We start from the raw sequence: 24473 nt of genomic DNA on the forward strand, positions 1-24473 counted from the left end.
TTTCACCTTGTGCATTTTCTCTTCTTCAATGTAACCTTTAAAATCTACTCATAATGATAAATTATCTTTTTGTTGGGTCTTTTGCTGAAGTGAATAAACCAAACTTTGAACCTCCTTTTTTTAGGGCAAAATCTCCAGTTGGTGTTTCTACTTGCTTAACAATTGCAATGATTTTTCAGCTCTTTGACAAAATAACTAGATCAGGCAGTGGTTTTAGGCAGTGCTTCTGCATTGCTTGTTCTGTAGCAGTAACACAAAGTCCAGCTTTCAAAATGAACTGAAAATAAACATGTATATTCACAACACTCCAGTGCTTTTCATCTTATCGTATTTTCAGGAAAACAATCCTAGTTTGAACTATTGAAATATGGGGGGATTGAAAGAAGGGAGAAAAGAAGTCCTCAAAGAAGAGCGGTGTGCTGAATACAGAGCAAGCTGCTCAGTGTTTTCTGCATATTTCTAGGTCTTGGTTCGTTATCAACAGTGCATAGATGCTACTATAAAATTTCATTGTATATTTTAAGTATCATTATCAAGTTCTTGTTTCATTTGCTGTTGGAGACTTAGATTTTGTTATTCCCTCATGATATTTCATGTTATTATTTTAGGTGAACTTAATGTTATTTTTATTATTTATTTATTATCATTTTTAGTTCTTATTTGTGCCGGGACAGATAAATGAAAACCATTTGGTATATACAGATTTATACTAAGCTGACCATACATCACAAGATTCAGTTTTGCAATCTTCTAAACACTGGTCAAGTGTCAGTGTTTTACGTAAATGTGCTCATTTTGCAGACATCACTACAGTAAAATAAAAAAATAAATAAATAAAAACAAACCAAAAGTCTTTGACATATGATGAGATATCAATAATTGAAATGACATAACAGAAATGTCCATGATCATTCAACCTGAAAGGGCTGGTCATTAAAAATTTTGTGCACTGGAGATCTAGGTATCCAGAGAGTTTCCACGCTTTTGAAGAAAAACAAACGATGAATGTATTGTTTTGCTGATCTAACACAAGCTCTCTGCTGTTTGCTTTTCTTCCTGTAGACCACCAAGGGCCTTAACACAACTACTGCATCCGTCCTTCAATTTTCCCTTGGTAAGTTTACCTCACTCTTTCACCTGAGGAAGTGTAAAAATTCATTGCTGTAAAGGAAAATGGCCCTCAAGTTCAGGTGCACCTTTCTGGTCAATGTTCCACTCAACGTGTGGGATCAAAAAAATATTTTTAAAACTGCAGCACATTTAATAATCTCTGAATCTAGAGTTACTTACATAAACTTTGGAAAGGAGAAAATCCAGTCGATACTCTGATGATGGGTGGTGTAGTCATGTTTGGGTTTGTTGTTGGTTTTGGTTGTTTGTGACTTTTTTGGAGGATTTTTTTGTGGTGGTGTTTGATTTTTGATTATTTTGTGTGTGTGTGTGTGTATTTTTGTTTGTTTGTTTGTTTTGTTTTGTTTTGTTTTTTGTTTTCCACTTACCTTATAACCTGATGGATGACATTGTAATTTCTTGCTCTTTCTCTGAAGCGTGATTACTGTTTCTAAAGAATGAACTGTTTTAACATTTTAACCCCTTGTTATTCCAAGTTATGGCTAAGTAGTGCTGTTTTTAACACATCTGTACAAACATGATAGGCGGGACAGACCAAAACTAAGTGCTGTGATTGTATGCTTTATTACTTACAATACCTGCTGTAAGTTATTGCACATTTTCACTGTGTGGCTGTAGCAATAAATTATGGCAGAAGTTGTGACTTGTGCTGAGGGCAAATTGGGAACACTCTTAATTTTTTACGTCATATCTCAGCGTTCAAAATGTGAAGGAAAAATATTTTTATGATATAAATGTTTCAATAAAAAAGCAAGAAGGAAATGTAGTCTGCTTCCTCTGTGGACTTCTGGATATGTGCTTCCAAATCATATTGCTATTTTTAAAAAAGTAATTTTCCAAAAGTATCTCAGCAGACATGCGATTAAACTCTGGAAGTCTCAGCTGGAAATAAGAGCTATCAGGTAGCTTGGCAAGCAGCTTGGGTCTTCTAATGGATTGGAAATCAAAATCCTAGAAGGCTCAGAAATACATCATTTAAATTTGTTTTTACCTGAAGTTGTTCATTTAACTATTTGAGATCATAATTACCTGTCATCTTGTAACTGACTGCAACATTAATAGTTCTAAGGAGTGGTATCAATCTTTTTATTCTGAATTACTGTTTTTAAAAAGCCAGAAAAAAAATGTCTTCATTCCTAAACTGAACTATTGCATAAATATTGGGCACCTCCAGTGAAAACCAGCCTGGAGCCACCCTGCAGTTTCATCCAGCCAGAGCAAAGGGAGCAGCTTACTTCATCTGCTGGAACATGCCGCTCGCCCACAGAAGCCCTCATACCCTCGGCCGTGCCCGAGGGGAGGTGACTTTTATGATGCTACAGCTTTGTGATGGTGGAGGAATTTTGCTTTTCAGGAAAATTTTAAAAAATTGTGTATGGATTATTCTTAAAGTGAACCAGAGTGGTTAACAGCTGTGTGAGCTGAACAGGTTGGTGTGGAAACGTTTGATGTCACGGCTCGGTGGCTGGTGCCCACTGCGGGTGAACCGCAGAGGGATGCAGCCTCCCAGAAGTTTCAGAATTAGACTTTATATTTCACTAATAGCCTTTGTTCCCATCAGCTGGGGAAGGTCAAATTAAAAACAGTAAGGACAGGCTGAGTAGGAAATACCCTATATGACACGATTGTCATGAATATATGGTGAGAATAACTTAACATGTACCAGTAGGAACCACTAAAACCCCTGTTATGATGAAGGAGAAGGGGGGTAGATACACATCTCAGTAAATCAAATTTCAGCCTGAACTTCAAAATGTATCACATTCCCCCATGTGCCTATGTTAGCCTTGAAATACAGATTGGTTTTGTAACTGATAAAAACCGGCATGAGCCAGGGGACTGCTGCTGAGCTCAGCAGTACTTGGCTTTAAAATCATAAATCTAAACTAGGCATTTGTCAGTTTCCGCCTTATTCCCAAATGTCCGATTTAATCATACCCCTATTTAGGGATTCAACCAAGGGAATTGCCTTTTTTTAAAGAATGTTTAACACTTTCTATCGACCGTGGAATAGCTTAAGCTGTAATCTTTGGGGGATATCTTTATATTAAATTTGTCACCTAGCTTTGGCCACATCAAAGTGCATACCCTTTGATTTCTCTCACCACTAATTATCAGATGGAATTTTGTATTTGAAGGTATATAACCAGATGAGGACTGGGAAATGAAGCAAAAAATGGTCCTGATTTCACCATAAATCCCAGATCCTTTTAAACTGTGTGGTCAGGAAGGGCAACACCCTAGTGAATTTTTCATTAGTTGACATTCTGTGTCGTTTCCCTCGTGTGTCACCTCTTTGGTAGTCTTGCCCTTTAAAGGGCAATGGGGTTGTAAAAGCACACTTAAGATCAAGGCTTAATTAGGGTGAAAAGGTAATTAGTAAGTCCTATTCAGCACACAGGACAACTTTAATATACAGTCTCCTTTCCAAGTGAGAGCAACCTGTCTGCCACACAGCACCCACTTGGAGCCACCCGGAGCTGGTAGCATTGCCTTTTGGTCCAGGGCCGGGGTGATGTTTACATTCACGCACTCTCTGCCCAAGTGTGCAGAAAATTTCAGTTACTTTGCATGTCTTAATCATCAATGGCTACAGTTCTCCAAGACCAAATCTTGACATATGAAAGACAAGACAAAGTCTAGCAGTTTCCTTAATGTTCAGTGGGATTGTTAATTCAGATATTTAAAGCAATGCCTTTGGGCTCTTAGGCCAGAACATCTAATTTGACAGTGTGGGATTGCTGGATATTGCAAAAAAGCCTCTGGACTCAGCTACCACACAGTGTTAGTCTGATTCATTAGCTGAAATATTCTCTATTTCTCATTCCACAGCTCAGACATTTCCCCTGAGCTACATCCCTGAACTTCTCCAGGGACAAGCATGATCTGTCACTGGCCATGGCCACTAAGATACTGAGAGGTTAGCAACTGAATTAAGCACAGGATAGAGACCCATGAGATCCCAGAAGGAGAAGAGGAAAGGCTTTAAGGAAATGATGCCAAGGTGTGAGGTGTGCAAGAGATTCTGCTCATGTGTTGTTCCTTGGGTGTCTTCTTCCAGCATATGCTCCCATGACTGTGGTGTACGTGGGCTGTGCATGCTCTGTGTGGGGCATTCAGCATTGCCAGGCTCTTTCCATCCTTCCTTCCTCCACAGTGCCTCTGAGTCAAACAAGAGCTCAAGACTTGAACTCATCTTTCCAAAAAATTATGATAAATTCTGCAGAAGTTGGGTTCCCAAATCTAACATATTTTGCTTTGGGTCAATCATTAATCCTTACTTTCAGTCACCCCCAAAACTACCTTTCTATGGGACATGGGTGACTTGCAGTATTTTCAATTTGTTTCTAATCATAACCACTCTTTCCCTAATTGATTTTACCTGAGTTATTATTCTTGTAGCTTCTGGGATAGAACAGAATAGAATGGGATGGAATAGAATGGAATAGAATGGAGTAGACTAGACTAGACTAGACTAGACTAGACTAGAATAGAATAGAATAGAATAGAATTAATATTTCAGTTGGAAGAGACCTACAATGATCATCTAGTTCAACTGCCTGACCATTCCAAGGCTGACCAAATGTTAAAGCATATTAGCGTCTTTCACATCATCCAGTCACTTCTCTGCCATCTGTTGCTATTGTCCCTTCCATTGTTCCAACATATTTTGTCTAAACATCCATCAGATGACCAAGTTCATTGTTGATTGCAAGGATATTTAACAAAGATAAAACCTACAGGGTTCCATATGAATAAAACAAATTTATTATAATCACTAGCAATACCTACTTGCAGCTCATCAACCTCCCCTAATCCCTTTCTAAGGGAACCCTATAGCAAGGATAAACATGTGTATCTATTGTTTTTAATATGGTTGAAATATTATTGAAAGAAAATAATTATTGATATTCAACTATTCAGGACTTTTTGGTAAGGACAAAACCCCACAAATTCTGGGTGCAGAGACATTACTCGAGTGGTCTTCTTTCAGTGGTAACCACTTTGTCCCTATTTTCTATCTTCCCCAAAAGAAAAAAAAAATGCTAAATTTTCTGCTTTTGTATGCATAAATATCTCATTTACAATATTATTGTATAATCACTAAAACCAGTAACAAATCTAATAACTCCTCCAATCTTGTTCAACACACTTTCCACTCTTGCAACTCTATTTTCTGGTTGAGTAATCACCCCTGTCTTCACTTCAAATTTCTTGAGCTGCTTAAATCCATCAGACCATCAGCTGTACTTAACTGAAGAGTAATTGTATTACCTGCAATGACTTTATACTGTCAATTTTTAAGAGGTGCATGTGCAATGTATATGCCAAGAACTTTCCATTGTCTTAGTTTATTTACAGTCTATTTTTAATGCTGGCTGATTTCACAGTCCTCTGTCAGGGAGAAAACTGTTTAAAACATACTGTTGATTGCTTTTGGTTTACCATATGAGTAAGGGTCATTGATTTGGATGCAGATCTTTGACATAACAGTTCCAAAAGGGCTTTGATGTCATGTCATCTCTTGCCCTAAGACATCAGGTTAGTGAATCGTTAACCAGCAACCTCTATTACTTTTCCTGAACTACCAAGATTGCTATGATCTGCATGAGAGCTGTTTTCCTCAGCAAATCGTGGGCTAAGGGTGTCAGTGATGTTTGTTGAAAACAAAGCACAGACAGTGTTTATCACCTTCAGTAAAAAGATCGTGTTTTTTTTCCTGGCTTAGTTATTTTCCTTCATCTTTTGTAGTGACAATTTGCTTTCATTACCAGTGTATGTCTTGCAGAATTAAATTATAAAATGTAGTTGACTGAGTAGATAATGGAAGTACTACTTTTTTATCCTGATGCATATTCAAAATACAGATTATTATAATTATTATTTATTAATAATAATAACCAGTATTGTTGAATGTGCCTTTTGGATTAGCCCACAGCTGCCAAGCTTCTGTGCTTCAGAAAACACATTTACTTCCTTATTAACCTCAGCAAATAGAGGACCACAATGGACAAAAAATAATCTTACAAAAGTTATCTAATTACTTAAAGAGTGCAGCCGCTTCACTGACCTCCATGTACTTCTGGGGAGGAAACGGCCTCTCTCCAGGCTGTCCCCGAGAGCAGCATCTGGAGGACTCTGCAGAGCACCTGTGCAGGATGGTAATTCCTTCTCCTTCCTGCCAGAAACATCTCTACTCCACTTTGGCTCAACCACGTGAACAACGATGACTGCATTTGGCCCCATGGAACAATCTGAAGACACTTATCATTTATATTTTTATCATGTTTTAATACAGTTCTGGTGGCAGTTATATTGACAGTACTGCTTTTATGACATCTGTTTATCCTCTGCTTGAATTCAGACCACTCGATAGAAATTCATGCATCCAAATATGCTTTGTTAAATTTGCCTTAGCTTTGGCTGAAAGGAACCATTGCTGATGGTTTTCTCTCAATTTCCAGTTTTGTTCAGTTAGTTTTACAATTAGCAGAAGCTATCAGATGACTAACAAATGCTGTAATAACCATTTTCTGAAGTAACACTGGACTTGCCCTCAGCTGAACTGGACAGACATGAGCAGTTTCCTTCAGAATTGCTAAGAAAATTCGCTCACGTGTCTCTAGAGAAATAACAAAGTGAAAAATAAGCCCGTTCTGAATTCAGCATGGAAGAATATTTGATCTTTTACATTCCTCACAATCTTGTTAACTGAACACACAAAAAAAAACCTAGTGGAAAAAATGTGGTGCTAAATGTTGTGGATGTGTTGAGGCACATTGTCACTTTAGTCACCTGCACGGATTATTTCCTTCAGTCACCCAAACTTCTCCTGCTCCAGTGTCCTCCAGGAAGCGGCAGGCTTGGTGTGCAGGCACGGCGTGTCCATACAGTCATGCTGATGGTGGTACCAGCAGCGAAGAGGCTGGCCAGTTCTGGTGGCCACAAGACAGACAGATTATCTTGCATTAGGCAGATGTGGAGCACTTTCGGGCTAGCATGAGGTTCTAAAGGATTTCTTTGCTGAAAAACTGCCTAATAAAAATCGTGTTAGAACCCTGTATGAACTGAGCTTCAATAATGCATAAAACCAGTTTTTACAATAAGTAATTTAAAGCACTAGTGTCCAAAATGAGATTATGAAATTAAGCTTGTTTGTTGCTATATTTAGATCCAGTCCCTTCTAAGCCGCAAGAACAGAGCACCGAATGTATCTTGAACCCCCCAGCTTGTTTTATCTTATTTTCTTTCCTATATACTTGGGAAAAGCTTGAGAATTTGATGTAATTCAATGCCAAAATTGGTGTCATTCACTATTCTGCATTTCTTCTGCTTGCTTCATTTTCTAGTTTCCCCCTGATAAAACAATATTAAGGTTTTTTACTTGCCACACAAATTGCCATTTGCTGTCACCTGACATGAAAACCTCTAGTTTCACCTTCCTGGCAGAGAAGTCCTTTGTGTAGATACATAGGTTATAAATTACATCTAATGTGAAAGAATAAGACATGTAAGTAACATCATCTAGCACACTTCACATAGCATGTGGAAATGTTAGGTGGTGTTTATTGATTTTGCTGAGTTATACAGGAGGGGCTGCCTAGATATTACCTAGATTGAAACCAGGGTTTAAAGTTAATGCCCTATTTGAAAGACATTTTAACAGCCTTGGGGCAAAATGATTTGTGTTGTTTTGGCTAACCCAAGGTTACAATGAAATACTGTCTTTATTACTTCCATACCAAGGCTCCTGTGCCTCTGTTAGGAATTAAAATGTGAGCATTGCAGATTTACAATACGGAGAAAAGCAGAGAAGATAGAGAGAGCTTCAGGATTCAGAGCCAGGGCAGGCGGCTGAGCCATGGCCTTGCAGCCAAACACGGGCCATTACAGAATTGCTTGCTGCAAATAATAAATGCTGGATTACAGACCGACTATCATCTTAATCCTCCTCATGTCATTGTATGGGGATAACACTTTTGCATGATTAAAATTGTCCTTTTTTGAATTAACTCAAACAACAAAGCACCTGTAGTTCCCAGGGAAGGGGGGGAGTAGAGAAGCCCCCAGGTCAGCAAAATACTCCTGGGTCTCTCTCCAGTGGGGGACAAAGGGGGTTTCCATGAAAGCAAAAGCAGATAAAAATAGAAAATAGCCTATCAGGAACTGCAGAAAAAGGCTTTTGCCAAACCAGTTATTATTTACTCACATATAAAGTTAGAAGCAGATAATCAGTTTTATAGGTTTCAGAAAGGAGCCCTTAGCTCAGGACTTGGTTTGAGAAAAAATATTTCCCAGATTATCTTGGTGCCTGGGAATTCCACTAAAGCAGGCAAGGAAAGTACTTACACTTTTTTATATTCAAGATATCTCCTTTTACACAGCAGTTCTTAGGACCAATGTATGTTTTCTACTGGCTCTGAAGTGGCTGTAGGGATCTAAATAAAACATCATGTACCTTCCTGCAGCATTATGAGCACCTTATGTTCTTGATTATTGACCTTCACAGCTGACCCGGACTGCTAAAGAGGTTAAACAAAATGTACTTTTCTACTTATCAGTACATATTACTGTTCTATTGAATTACTTTAAGTTGATGTAACTTAAATTTTGCCCAGCTTCAATGGAAGACCACCTCTCATGCAGAGGATCTCCACATAATCTGATACTAAGTACTTAATGGCAATAATGTTGAAACGTGCAATATAGGTATACGAGTAGAAAAGTCTTACTGAGCACTGGGCTTGCTGCTTGGTCAGACATTCAAGAACCACTGTTAGAGTATTTCTGGGGAGTTAATGATATTATTGTTTCAGTAGCTGTAATCACTGGGTGTTCATTACATCTTGGTCTTAACAAGTTCACTGACTTTGCCTTCAGCAAGGCACTCTATACAATGTTAATGCACTTAAGAATGTGGTTAAATTTAGAAGCATCATTTAATTATTTGTTTGGCAACACACACATTACCCAAGTACATACCTGCTGGCTGTATCTCAGAAAGAGATGCTATAAACAGCTGAGCATCTTTACATGAGAATGCATTGGAAATTGGCATGAGGAAAATACAGCTTTCTGCCTGGCTTATTTTTCTGTCCTTAATGTGCTCAGCACAAAAAGAAGTATGAATTGTGATCTGATAGTCTCCATTAGAAGATAGCAAATTTATGTGAGCACAGGAAGCACAGCATATCTCTGAATATAAATAGACTAAGAGGAAGTTTTGCCAGATAAGTATTTCCTCAGACTGTACTTCTCATCTAAAGGAAATTAGCTGCATTAATTCTTTAAAAGTACATTTGCTGTTATTGGGAATCCTGGAAGGAGGTGTGTGGGAAGGGACCATGGAATGTCATCTGCTGCAGTGCTGCCCCCACGCTCCAGCCAGGACCACCCTCTGGGCAAGGACAGCTGGCCCATCAGGGTTTGACCTCCAATTACATTTTAGTACTTCATTTCTGAAGTCCTTCTAATTAATTTTTGTCAAATATATTTGCTAATTATTCTTCTCATCTTCGACAGTTTTGTGGTGAAGGCTTTTAGCAAGACTTCCAACCCTTTGTTTTTATTTAGATATAACTACCCAGCATTTCCAAAATGAAACAACATGAAGCTGCCAGTGGCCAAAAAGCTAGTTGCTCTCTGAAACCTGCTGAAAATAAATAGTTGAGACTGCATTTCAGAATCCTTAATTCTCACCAAAGATAGAATATAACTGATTTTTACCAAAGGCAAACACCATTGACTTTTTTGTTTTCTACTGGCAAGTATTTGTCTCCAATTTTTTATGAGAACACATAAAGGGGCACAGATAGTCAAAATGCTCCACTCACATGGGAGAAAAAAGTAGCCAGCAATAAAAATACTTAATAATGGAACATAATGGAAATAATCCATGAAACAATAGACTAAAATTACAAAGTAGAAAACAGTTCTTGCATTTTTTAATTTGAAGATTTTTTACACTTAAAATATTTATCTGTGGTCTGAACATCTATAAAAAGGATCCATGGAGTGTTCATTATACCAGACTGTATGGTTCATTAATTTGGAAAAAAGTATCAGAAAGCTAGCCAAATTTGACCACTAGCAATTTATACTACCCAGTTTGGCTTAATTCAAGTGATATCAGCAAATCATAATCCTTAGCAAACACTAATGATTATTCATCACATTAGCAAAATGAATCAAAGCAATCCTCTAGCATTAGATAAACACGATTCTTTTCAGCTCCCTTTTGTTTTGCAGGCCACAGGACACAATTCAAACCCTTTCACAGTTTTTTTTTTTGTGAATTTTTGTTGCACAGTTCCACATTAGACTCATTCTTCTTACACCCAGCATTAGATATCTCATCTGCTTATCCACAGAAGCACTCGCAGGAACTATCAAGAGGTTGTCAAGAGGCAGAGGACGTCACAGGCTGTAAGGAGCAGAATATTGCTTCCCTTGCAGATGGCACCCGGTTTTATCTCAGCAAAACACCAGCTTCTAATCAGTGTTGTCAAGAAATCTTAGAGACCAACAGCCGTATGACTCGGGTTTCTGTAAATCTGACACAGTTGGAGGCAAAGCCGTAGTGAGAATTAATTTTGCCTGCCATTGTCAGCCTGGATACAAATAACTGAATACCTGGCTACAAATACCTGGCATGAAGTGCCTTCATAACATCTCTCCTGAAATATTAACACTGTGCTCTTAATATTTCCACCTACATGAATTTTTTTTAAAATAAGGTACATGAATTATTCTCTATTACTTTAGACGGGGTGGAAGGAAACCAAAATCAGCTTAACAAGGCTTAGAGAAAAAGACAGAAGTCATGACCATCTCCATCGGACGTGTTGCAGGTGGTCAGTGCTAGTCAGGTCCTGCCTATGGGTTACTAATCCTCTGAAACGAGTAGCAAAGCAACTGAGAAACGTACTTCTATTTCCCTATTGTATTCTTTCCTATTTGGTTTAGGTAGAATAAACAAAGCAGTTGTCAGGAGCTGTTTAGCATTCGCATGTTTTGCCAGTCAAAGCCCTCCCCTATTAGCATCAGTGTCTGGATTCAACTTTAAGCAAACGCTATTAAAATCTGCTTTGGGGCAAAATCCAAGCTTGTAAAGCACAAGCCAAATATACTAGTGTTTCAGAATATTCAGTATACGAAAATAGCTGAGTTTTATAACAGAAGCTGTGCGTTGTTTTTGATAACAGGCAAAATTGCTGTCTGATCTTTGAATGTATCATTTAAAACTAAATCCATGAAGGTTGTGTCTACTTTAGCTTTTTTTCAAAAGTTTTAGAAGTCTCTGAACTTCAGCTAGAAGCCTATCAGAAGGAGGAAAATAACTTCAAAGGAGAAAATTACTTTGTTCCTGAAACCCAAGGACAAGCTTGCCTATACATATGTAGATTAAAAAAATAGGCTGTTCTTGGTTGGAGCCATAATCTCACCACGGTATCCGTTTTGCTGCGACATACTCAACTTAAGAAAAAAACATGCATTTTTCTCTAATGTAATAACTCAGTAATGCAGACTTCTTTATGGTAATCATTGTGAGTGTTTTATCACCCATTTTCATGGCTAATTCAAAACATGGGCATTCTTGATTTAAAACAAGCCTATTCTAATGTCATTCAAAAGGTTTTATGTCGTCTTGTACAACTTTTTCTTTGGAGGACGGGGGGGGTATGAGGATTTACAGCTGGCCATGCTGCCCTGCTGCTCTACTCAGGGCTGACAAGTGGTTTATGACGATGGCTGGAAGCAGCGTGCAGGACACAGCCCATCCCTTGGGGGGGAATTTGCCCTCAGTTCCATGTTACCACTTGAATTTTGATCATTGGTTTGTTCACAATGTCAGAGTATAGATTTCTGTAAAATTATTTCAATAATCCTAGTTTAGGTTTACTGAAATAATAGTAATATGAAGTAATATTAATAGTATTAAGTAATATTGACAGTAATCTTTAAAATTCTATTGAAAGCCAGTGATTTTCAATACCATCTCAGTAAACCCTGTCCTGGAGTGCAGCTGTGTGTTCACCTTCCTCCATTTTCTTGGGAAGAAACTCTTGATGAATATTGCTTTTACAAAAGACCCAAACTCCAGATCCACATGCTGCTTCTATATTAAAAATAAATAAATAAATAAAATAAAAAATTGTTTCAATGGCAAAGAATAAGTCCTGAACCTTGTTGATGATTTTTTTTTTCAAATAGGTGAATTTATCTCTTTTATCAGTTCAATTTTTACAGAATTAGACACTTAAAAGGTAAATCATCTTGCTATCTTACATTTTTGAATCAAGAATATCAAAACATATGTCATCACAACCAGTAGCTGTTGCTTACATTCACCTTTATGACTTTCCCAAACTAATTTTAATCTCAATACAACCTGTTCTGCTTATTAACATAATAATAAAACCCTGTTCTTGTCTCCTCTTTTTTCATTCTGTCTCCATTGCTCCCATCACAGTAACCCAAGTGCACTACCACTTCTACCTTGCAAAGCCCTTTTTCAGTGGCCCCATTTCTTTTAAGCAATAATTTTGATCTTCATTGCACAGCTCAAGAGCACTCAGATTTAACAGGCAGCATTTTCATTTTTGTTGTGCTGACAGAGAACACACATTTCCTATAATATTTGCGGTATGGGCAGCAAATATGGTCTTCTCCCCTTTTCTAGCAGCATATTTGGACTCGGCTTTTTTGAAGAGTGCTGTACCAAAAGTTGATTGTAAGACTAGCTGAAATGGCACGTTATAAAGTCTATATTGCTGGTTATTTTTACTGTTTATGTTCCTTCAGTTTCTGTCTAACAGAAAACTCAGTATGTTGCTGTTTTTCGTCACAGCCTCTGGCCAGCCAAAGTGGTTAAACTGGCTGAAGTTCACTGATTTTTGAACAGAATTCCCCCGAAATATAATGAACGAGTGTGATTAAGGGTTGGAACTCCTAAATGCCACATAAGTAGAAACCAACAGCAGATGTCACTCAGTAAAGTAGACCATCTCAGCAGATGGGCAAATATGAAATGCAAAGGCTTTTCTTGACATGATTTGGTTTTAATATGATGGAAATAAAATGCCTTGTCAGTAAAATATAACCAGACAGTTGCTTTGTAGTCATTTTGGGTACATGGCTGGTAATTCAAAGTCCTGCTGCCTTTGCAATATTAATTATTCTGTGCCTCGTTACAGCAAGAATACGTGTCAGACCAGCTGAATGTACCACATGCAGCTGGAGTGGCTCGGAAGTATCTGTTCCTCTATTCACAGTTTAACATCAGTGAAAGATACAAGAAAGCAACTTTGCGGGTCATTTCCAAGATGCTAGTTGATGTATCAGGCAAAATTATAGAGATGGGGCTTCATCCCACATTTTAGGGTGTTTTTCCCCCTGCAGCGAATGTGATGCGTACCTCAGAGCAGAAGAGCAGTTCTGAGGAGCTGGGAATGTGAATGGCCTCAGGGGAGCTGGGGCTGCAAGCACTGTGCTTAATGACATATGTTCCCATTAAAACGTGTAAGCTGTTCTCTTGTACAAGTGGTTAACACCTTTTTAATCAGGCCATTTATTTCATTACAAAAATAAGCACTCTGAGTTGGAAAACGGTACTATTTTATGGTCAGCAGTTTCCACATCTGGGTATATATATACAACTATACATATATAAAAAAATGTATATATATAAAACGTTCAATGTGACTGAACATATCTGAAGCACACATAAACATAGCATACTACTCATAGCACACATAATGCATACTCCTACTGTGAGCAAAGCTGTGGTACTCACTAGTATCCTGATGCCATCAGAGGTGCTATTTGAGAGCTTCTTCTCTTAAATGTGGAAGGTGGCTGATGTCTGCTGCTTCGAACCTCACATTTCAACATGCTTATGAAGTAGAAATTTTGATCTTTGGAGGACAGGTTAGGATTTTCTTGTTTCACTGGGTGCTGAATTTTCCAAAATGAATAAATTATCTGGTGTCTGAGGAAAAATAGTATTTTTTTAGTGTATTTAATTACCACTCAGGTTATTTATCATGTTTTCTAGGTTGTATTTTTCAATCCCTGCTTTTGTTGAGTTGACTGCCCCCTTTATTAATTGTTAAGCTCATCTTTTGTGACAACACCCAGAAGGGACCCTTTTATAAATCAAAAGTAAATATATTACCCTACCTTGCAGGGGTGCCATAAGGCTTAATTAGTTCATTTTTGTAAAGTGTTCTGAGATTCCCAGATCAGCATCAAATGTTTATTATTAATTATAAGCTCTAGTGAGTATATTGGATGATTTCTTAATTTAATTCTCTTCAGGCATCCTTAAAATAACTAATTTTACAACGTCTTTATTCCTTTAAATTCCTAAAGCACATTTGCTCTTGGCACATGTAGTTCTGTATACATTTTCCTATCACTTTCTGTATTTTTAGTTCTGGATTTTTTTTTTCTATATAATAATATGAAAAACAGTCTTTTGCTGTTTTCCTTATGAATTCTGCTATGTGGATTATTCTCTAATAAGAAGGTTTTGTTTAAACATTATATGGTGGTTTTTTTTTCCTGCAGCGGGGGGTGTTAAGTAATTTACTTGGCTTCCCCTGGGAAATTTGCAGAGATTACATGGCACTACTGTGATTTATCATTTCTAGTTTATTTCTGACTCATAAAGCATGCATTATTTTGTGTTTACCTTCAGCAACAGATCACAGGAAATTTCATCATCAATCAAAGCGCTTTAAAATCAGGAGAAGCGATGATGTGACAAAGGCGCAGTTGGCAACTGTGGTTATTGGAGGATCATTTATTGCTTCATTGTGTCGTAACACTTCTCATTTTATTGCTTTTCCCAGGATCAGGTTCATGTCGCTTTAGTTACTCAGATCCCAGCATCACCGTGTCCTACAGTAAGAACAGTTCTGCAGATTGGACTCAGCTGGAGAAAATTAGGTTTGTTACAGCTTTTTAATCATTTTCTTGCTTTCCGGCTGAGCAGGTGGTGTTTAAACCTGGCTCTTTTAAAACTTGTTTTAATTATTAACTTTTCTGTTCCTGCTTGTTCATGCACATTAAAAGATGAGGGGTGAAACTATCATCACTAAACCTAATTTCAGAACTGCTACTGGGTTTAGTAAAATCACAATTTCATCCATTGCTGATGTGGGAGGTAAGGAAGGGAATGACTTCAGAGTTGAAATGCGACTCAAATAACCAGTACGTTCAGGTGCCTGAAAACCCAAAACTTCTATGACTTTTGTATTTTAGCACCACTTTTAATTTCAGCAAGAGCCACAATTTATAGTGTCACAAGTTTCTACTTTGGTAAGATAAATGTTCAATAAAAAGAGTTTATAGTTTAATATAAACTCTTGGCTCCTAACACTCTTAACATCAAGATTATGGTGAATTATGCCTTGTTTTTAAACAAACCCGTTTACATGAAAGCACAAAGCATTATGAATGGGGATTTAAAAATCTTTTATTGCAATATGCACACCTTTAAATAGAGAGTTGGTGTCAGAGGTGTTTTGTTCCAAGAGAGCAGAACCAACATTTTATTAAATAATATTACAAAAGGTATTTTGTGCAATGGCATGTAAACACAGTTATACAGCTGGGGAAGAAAAAATGCCATTCGTATGTAATGTCCTCATAGCATCTCAGTCTGCCTTCTTGCATTACCTTAGTATCTGTGCTGCACAGGTCATTTGCTTGAGCCTATTTTCAGTCTATTGAATTTGCAGAGCGAAAGATGACTTAGCTTTTGATGAGTAAGCAAAACTCTAGCTGCAGGGCTGTGGAGTTCAGTATCTCATCCTCCCACTCCTTGTGGGAGTGGGATTATGATTTCATTGATGAAGGCACAAATTACAAACAATTTCAGTAAAACTAATGGTGCTAATTCTTATCTCAGAAAAATATAAAGCAAGAGTAACTTTACTGCAGCCACTGGAGTTGCCTCAGAGTAACCACACAATACTTCTTTTTTCTCACGTAGATGCAAAATTATGCACCTAGTCCATACCATCAGTTCAGTTACGCTCATAGGTCTGCAAGCCAGGAAACTCAAGACTTGTGATGGTGCAAATAGAAGCCCTTGAAACCAAACTTTTCTGAAGATAATGCACATACGGTTTGATCTGTGTTCCTGTAACTTTGCTGGAGCTGGCAGTAGAAAATTGGTCAATAGAGCAATGTCATGCAAAGTGGAGAGGATGAATTATGAAAGGATGCTTGTTTCTCCTGTGGTTCATATGAATTACAGAATTTATTTGAATGTGCTCCAGTGGCTTTCACTGCACTACATGCAGCTCCGAGGAATGGTGGGAGAACTGGGGAGAGGTGGGACAGGAGAGCGGCTCTGAAGGGAAGGTCTTGTGTCAGTGGGTGTTGTGTTGGTTTGCCTGTAGGTGTTGCATCAGTGTGTTGGTGGGTGGTGTGTCAGTGTGTGCTGTATCGGTATGTGCTGTGTCGATGGCATTTCAGCTCTGGACTCCCAGGAGGCGGGTGAAGGATCTCTCAGGGAAGGTGGGAGCCGTGCATGGGCTCAGGGAGAAGCAAGGACAATGTCTCAGAGCTGTGCTGCAGTGGAGCATGACAGACAAAATGTTTAGCGAGTGCAGGGTGGTTCATGGGGGAACATTCTAGGTGTGAATATGGGCCCAATACAGTTGCTCTTCGACATTTCACTAGACTCCAATGTTTTGCTTTACAAAGAGAAGTTCCTCTATTTTGTCTTATTTAGACAAGTAATTGGTACCTTTTTTCCCTAAAAGCTCCGGATTGTCTCTCACAAACTATTAACCCACCAAAGCATCACTACCAGGGCAGAAACTAGGTTGAGTAGCTGACATCTTGCAAACCCTGATTTCATATCTCCTTGCAACCTGAGGTTCAAATGTAGCTAGTTCCCTTGCTGGATGATTAACAAAACAAAAATAATAATTCTGATCATCCTTTCCTTGCACATAGACCTCAATCCCTTCATTGCTAGCAGCAACGTTAAGACATTTACCCAGAGCTTGGGGTGAACCTCGGTCTTTTCACAGCTCGGAGGATGGCTTTGGGAAACAGAGCTCAAAGCCCTGATCAGTGCCTGCTAATAACACTCGAGGTCTGCCTCTCCTCCTCACATTTTCCATTTTCAGCAGCGACAGAGAGAACAAGTGGATTGTTTCCTCTGTATTGTTTTTGAAGCAGAAAGTGAAAAGAAAAGCGTGGGATTGGAAGGACAGGTTTGTCAGAGAAAATTCGCCCTGAAATTTCCCTCCGGCCATTCTGCTTTATCTGGATCTGTGAGTTCATAGAATTCATGTGTTTCTTTCGGAAAAAGCTTATTTTTGTAAAACACTTCCTTCACATTTCCTTTCGGTCATATCTGCAAAATACTCAGCAATGCCCAGTCACCTAGGAGCTGTGACCACCATAGAGTATGAATGTTGCCCTGCTCTTTCTCCCTGCCCTCCAAACTTTTGCATTGATCTGTTATTTATTACCTTAGCTTGCGCTTTCTTTGAAGCAAGGCCATCTGTTTGGGCTGTATGTGGACTCTGGTGGGACTCTGCCTCAGGGCAGGTATTAATATTTTCACTGAAGATTTATCAGCATACAAGGGACATCAGCACAACCATGTCACACCTGGTAAATGTGTTAAATGAGGAAAAGCACTCCTGGCTGTGGCTTAAACTTGGTCTAATTCCGTATCATTGTCTTTCAGCGCTCCTTCCAATGTCAGCACCATCATCCACATCTTGTACCTTCCTGAAGATGCTAAAGGGGAGAACATCCATTTTCAGTGGAAACAGGATTATGTTCATGCTGGTGATGTGTATGAAGCCTGTTGGGCATTGGACAACATCCTGATCATAAATGCTGCTCACAAAAAAGTTGTGTTAGAAGATAACCTTGATCCTGTGGATACTGGCAACTGGCTTTTCTTTCCTGGGGCCACAGTTAAGGTTAGTCTGATATTTTATGGCTTATTGTTACTCTTGTATGGGGAAGAGGACAGTAACATCTAACCAAACTCTGAACACACAAGGGTGTTTAGGCCACTCCATCTGCTTCTAGAATTGGGCTCTTTTTTCTACTTTGTTTTTACCTCTTCTCTGTCCCACCAGGGATTTCTAGAACAATGCAACTTCTCTCCCATGACGAAAACCAAATGACAGTTTATACTGTCATGTCAAAGATCATGTAACAGAAAATGGGAAACAGCTTCCTTTCAGCAAAACAATCCAGTATTTTTGAAACAAATTCAAATCTCTCTGTTGCATAATTTGAAATTTACCTGTTTGTTTCTCTTGGTGCTGTTTGGCTACTGCTACTCACTTTGTGACAAACCAAGACAAAAAAAAAATACGGTTTCCTACTTTTTCTGACTGTGAATATCACATCTCTGTTGCAGCATGCATTCCGTTAGTGACTGCTCCTTTAAAGTCTCTTTCTCAGTAAGATCCTGTTTTGATATATGATCTCCATATATTATATATGAGATCCAGCAACACCATACTACCTTGGGACAAACTCCAAGGAGCCCCACAAGATCTCTGTGCATAAAGTTGCTTCAAATGTAGGGTTGTTCAACATTTGATATTCAGCTGGATTCTTGCTTTCTGTGTTTCCAAGCAGCCAGAAGTTGAACAGCAGATGACTCTTTTCATCCAACTTTTCATTCACAAAAAGAGGCAGTTTTTATGTCGAGGTTCATTTACAACACTGGTAATGATTTTGGCAATTGCACAGGAAACAGATGTCGAATACTGAGGGTGAAAGAGTTGGGTTATGGCCTTATCCTTTTCCCACAGAACCTGATATGAATGGCCTCAGATTAATCTTTTTAGAAATAAATACTCCCATTAATCTACTCATGGTACCTGCATATTCTCTAGGTTTTTTTCTGTTGTTTTGCTTTGGTTTTTTGTTGTTGTTGTTCTGTTTTGTTTTGTTTTGTTTACTTTAGTAAGACCATTTAAGATACAATGACAAAGTTTTTATATGAAATTTTAGAATCAAATAATGTCCTGTGTATGCAATGAAACAATTTTCTGTGATCAGTTCACATTTGTTGTGTTTCCAGTCTTATCTCTGAATTTCAAAATTGTTGCTGTTGTTTTGGGATTTTGTTTAATAAAACTCAGCCAGTTTGTTTCAATACATGGCTATGGTTATGTGAAAGACAAGGGACCTAAACTTGGAGATCACTTAGTGCTTCTAGATAGAAATCCCATTCAAGCTCAAACCTTGTACAAGACCGGAGTGAGGATTCACCAACTTGCCATTCCTACAGGGTCATCATCTGGCTTAAGGACAAGTGAAACATGTCCCTGCGTGTTCCCAGCTGACATGCAGCTATGTGTAGCCACTTACACCAGGTTAAGGCAACGTGTGAGACTGTGGTGGTAAGGCTATGTGAGACATAGGTCTTTTATTCTCCACGGCAGCCCGTAGTTCTTTCAAACATTTTTAGTGTATCTAGATCATCGGTAGAGTACTCCTGTACTCAAATTTCATTTTTAAGCTTTTTTTTTTTTTCTCCAGTTTTCCTCAAATTTTCAGGAATTATCTTGCCAAATATAATTTGAAGATATTTTGCAATGTGAATTTCATGTTATGTCAAAAGTAAAACTATCAATTGGGTCAAGATTTACATCAGATTCAGCATAGACCCTGTTGTAACATTATAGCACCAAGAACAATCTTTTTGATAAAGTTTTTGTGCTTTTCAGGTTTGGAACATTATATAAAACTTTACAAAAGCTTCTAATATTTTCTTTAAAACATTTAGCATAGCTCTAATTTCAGTTCATCACAAACATCCTGTTTTGTATAAATAGAAAGGTAAAAAACTTTGTACCTTGTTCTAATGATATTTACATCACATTTTAAATGGAACCACACCAGTCACATCTATTTCAAGCAGCATTTCACAGCAAACTGGTATCTTGTTTGGCATAATGGCAGAATGATGACAGCAATGGGTGGAACATTTTCACAAGATTCCCAATATTGTTATTGCTAGTATTGTTAATGCGTTCAGGCTGCAAGAGTTAATAGAAACTTCGGGAAGCTTTTAGGAGATTTCTCTGTCATAGCCAAAGGTATTCACCTGCAAAGGAATATTGGAGGAACCCTGACAATGCTACAGGGGCAGCTTGCATCAAAGCTAATTCTAGTTGTCTTTTTCTTACAAGTCCTTTTACTTCCCAGACATCTAGAACTAGTCTTCTTGTTTTTTCAGTACGTCTGTATGGCAGTTTTAATTTTTACTTGCATTTTTACTAAGGGATAAGCAAATTTAATTTCGTTCACTATGCTACCTTTTATAACTCTCACCTACCAGCTTTTTAATGAAGTTCCCGTACTCAGTATGCCAAACTCCATCTCAAGCTGATGAGATGTTTTCTCTGCCATCCAAGCCTGTTTGTGCCATACAAGTTTCAGTTCATATCCTCCTGTCCTCTGTCAACTGGTATGTTAGATAAGCTGGCCTTAAAAATCTTTCTTGAAGTTTGTGTTAAGTAATTCACTGGCTTCCTTCAGTGCCATTTCCTTATAGGTTTCCCTGACAATGCAAACAAACAGTCACATTTCTGGATGTTATTTGTTGTCTAATTAAGTTTTGGTTAGTATATACAAAACTGTGGATCAATTATGTTCCTAAATTGTGCCATAAAGATACACAATTTCATTGGACCAAGGGACCAACTTTCACCACCTAGAATGACTGATACTGTGTATTTCTCAGGTGGAAAGGCAGTGGCAGTCTGAGATAGCTCATCCAGGTGGGAATCAGAATTGGAAGAAGAGGAAAAAAAACAGATACTTATTTCTGGTATAAAAAATAGTAGAAACAGTATTCCTTCAAATGTTTACTTTTCCTCTAACTGTTTACTCCAGAGTGTCCCAGTAGGAGTTGCTCAGGTGGTGGAATCTTCTCCTTGGAGGGTCTGTAGCACATCAAGGGTGGTGAATGAAGGAAACAAAGCCCATGATTTTGCACGCTTTAGTTGTTACAACACTCCCGTGCTTGGCTTTGGCTTGTGCATTCTCCCAGGCGTTGCCTTCAAGGGATGTACCCTCATGGGTGGGCCAGGGAACATGTGCAGCAAGGATGACACCACTCTTCTGGGAGGAGACAGTTTGCCCAGGTGGGTGCAAACTCTGCTGTGTCATTTGCTGTCAACAGTGGAGAATGATCCCCACCTAATCCTAGAATGTTAGAACTGCCCACCTCAGCCATGCCTTCAACCATCCCAAACCTTTTCAGGGAATTCTTATAAAATACCCTCTTGTTGCCCTAGAGGGTCACTATGTTAATAAAAACAGCATTAAGTTACGGTTTGCTGGTAGTTTAGAATCAGTGTTATTGTTGTTCGCATAGTTAGATGTGGTTCAGCGAGTTCTTTACCAGTAGTTGCTCAGGAGGCTTTTAGAATTGCTTGTTATAGTTGGCATCTTGCTGGATGCTTATCAAGTTGCAAAGAAAGGTTGTTGTTTTGGTTTGGTTTTTTTTCTGTAGAAAGTTTGCTTTGGTAGTACTTGAGGTCTCCTAAAATAAACAGCAAACATTACAAATTCAGGAGTTTTGCTGGTAAAACTGCTCTGGTTAATAGCTGCTTAAATTAGTAAATTAAAAAGCAGCTGAGATGAAGAAAAGTACTACCATGAAAACTGCTGTCTGGGCCCTGGGTTAGGTTTTCTGATGGATTCAGTTACTTGAGCGGCCAGTGCAAGCATTAATGGTAATTACACACCAGTGCATTCACTCCAGTTTGGTGGATCTGCACAGTGTGTTCTCAATGAGTACTTGTGGGAACTTGCCTGTGCCCAGCTTGGGAAGCAGTTTCTCCTCCTCTCCCAGGCGGCTTGAGTTTGGACCAGCAATTTCATTACGTCTCTTGCTGCGCTCAGAAGCAGTTGCTACTCGTTTGAAAGCACATGGCTGGTTGCAGACGCAGCTGGAACTGGCTTCCGAGATAGGAAGCAAGCTGAGAAGTAAGCCACTGAATTTGTGTGTTTCAGTTCCAAATAAGACAGCAAAAGACAAGAAAGATGCTGTTAGCAAGGCCAAGCAACCCTTAGGAGATTAATTGGATCCACTGGAACGTATTTATCGGTGTTGGACCATGTGGAAGGGTGTTGAACAGGATAAATCCCTGACTGCATTTCAGTATTTCCAGTGACAGCTCTGAGCGTGAGCACAGCCTTGCAACTGCGCGTGGTTGGGATGTTGCACTGGTGGTTGAGATCGCTGAAACACATGAAGCAGTGTTATGCTCTGAGAATCGTTAAAGGTCTGTGAACCTCAAGACTTCATACCTAAATGAGGGAAAAGTCAAAATCTTCCTTCAGTAATGCTTCTTGGATCTCTACTCCCACAGAACAGAAAAGTGATCTCATCTTTCAGTGGGCACTTCATATATCTCATATATTTGACCAGAAATTGTTGTGTTTTGAGGTACAACATTTGCCAAGTTTTTTAGTTTTCTTTGATTAGATGTGCAAGCTCAAAAACTGAGGTTGAGAAGGGAGACTGCCTCAGCAGTCTTACAGTTCATGTCCCTGCAGTGCTTTGATTACACAAAAACAGCATTGAGACCGAAACACCTGTCTCTGGAATTTTTCTACTTCTGAGAAAAAGCAGTGTAGATCATTAGAGACATTAGAGTGGCAGTGTATTTGGTCATGATGTGTTAACCCAGTGACACTTCCTACCTTTGAGAAGAGTCAAGTTATAGAATTGCTGTCTCACAGTAACTGCAGATGCTCTTCACTTAGTAGCTGGAAGTTGCAATCAGCCAGTCAACTGAGTTTGTTTGGTCTGCGGGACTTGGGGACTACACCTGAGGCTGTCCGTGCTGCTGAGCTGCACGTATGCAACCTGGCATAGCATACGATGGGGCAACGGGGGAAGGTTTGTACCAGCTTCACTGAGCAAGTTGGTTTTAGGGCCAGGGAATGATACCTGATGCACGCTATTCACTACCGTGGACATGACCAATACATCCTGAAAATGTCCCAGTCCCAATATCCTGGTAGAGTAGGCCCCTTAACTGACAGGTCATCATCACTCAGTTCATTTAATTTCATAGAAATTCATGCCAGGTTAGCAGAAAAGACAACTGCATGAGAAAAGAGTAGGAGAAATGAACAGTCACACTCAGAAAAATATGCTGAAAATGTGCCTGTAAAACCCCATGACCTTTCGCCACACCCTGAGCACATCAGGGCTATGCACATCCTAGATCTGTGAACCCTTCCTGAACCAGTGGTGTTGTGTGTCACTGAGCAGGGAAGACATGCACACAGGCCTAGGAGTTTGGCAAAAAGAAAGGCTGATTAAGCTATTCCACACCCTCAGCTCCAGAGCAGATTTCTAAATCTCTGAATACTCTGTTAATTAACAGGAATGACATTGACTAGTCTTCTTTCAAAACAAATGTTCTGACATTCCATATGTATCTTTGTCAACTTAAATTGCTTGTGCTGAAATGAACTAAGTGTGTTTTTTTTTCTATTTTTGGGTTTTAAATTATTGTTTTTTAAAAGGGTTGAGGTACCCATTGGATCATGTAAAATTTTTTTGTTTGCAGAAGGAAAGGTGATGCTCTAGCTATGCCAGTGTGAAAATGGCAGATGGAAATTGCTATGAGCTTTCATTGGACAAAATTACACAGATATAGATGCTTCTGACAACACTCTTGTTTTTTGAATAAGATATAGCAAGGCAGTATCTAGTCTGTGGGCCAAACCCAGCCTTCTGCCAGCTGCTTTGCCTCGCAGGAGCCCTTACCCACCACATCTTCCTGGGAAGAGGTGAGCAGGCTTCCTGTTGCCCCTCATCTGAGAGACATTCCTGCTTCTCTGTGGATGGAAGGAAGAGTGTGAGAGTGGAGGAGAGGTGAGGAAAGCAGAGCAGGGTGCACAAAACCTGTCGACTGGCTCCCTTTGTTGAGGGTGTGGGCACTCTGAGCTGGGCCCATGAGGGGTCATCTCATATCCACTGCACTGAATCTAGCTCATGCATGGAATTGCTTTTGCCTTTTATTTTTTTTTTTTTTGTGGTTAATAATCACACTTTTATTTAAAGTAATAATACTTCGACACAATGCCTACGGAGTCACTGGAGCTGATAGGTGGTTGGCTGTGGTGCTGTGAGCTGTTTTAGCAGCTAAGAATCGCTGTGAAGCAGTGATGCTGAACCTGCACCTCTCTCCGTGCCAGTTCCCTGTGGCTCGGAAGTGTGGTGGGGGGCGGCAGGGAGCCAGTGCCAGCTCTGAGCTGCTGTCAAAGCACCAGGGGGCTTTCCTGCCTCCTAGAAGGAAAGAATTTAGTCT

At 39.1% G+C, this 24473-nt stretch overlaps 1 protein-coding gene across 3 annotated transcripts in view; it reads left to right on the forward strand.

Moving 5' to 3' along the window:
* Positions 1 to 24473, forward strand: part of RELN (reelin) — a 290971-nt gene that overhangs the window by 142408 nt on the left and 124090 nt on the right. For all 3 annotated transcript variants that reach the window (XM_065835677.2, XM_071803445.1, XM_065835657.2), the window contains exons 8-10: positions 1063 to 1114; positions 14988 to 15084; positions 17852 to 18092. In XM_065835677.2, coding sequence (XP_065691749.2) covers positions 1063 to 1114; positions 14988 to 15084; positions 17852 to 18092 — 390 coding nt within the window. The remainder of the gene's footprint in view (positions 1 to 1062; positions 1115 to 14987; positions 15085 to 17851; positions 18093 to 24473) is intronic.

Source organism: Patagioenas fasciata, chromosome 1 (genome assembly GCF_037038585.1).
Source record: "Patagioenas fasciata isolate bPatFas1 chromosome 1, bPatFas1.hap1, whole genome shotgun sequence".
Taxonomy (NCBI): Eukaryota; Metazoa; Chordata; class Aves; order Columbiformes; family Columbidae; genus Patagioenas; species Patagioenas fasciata.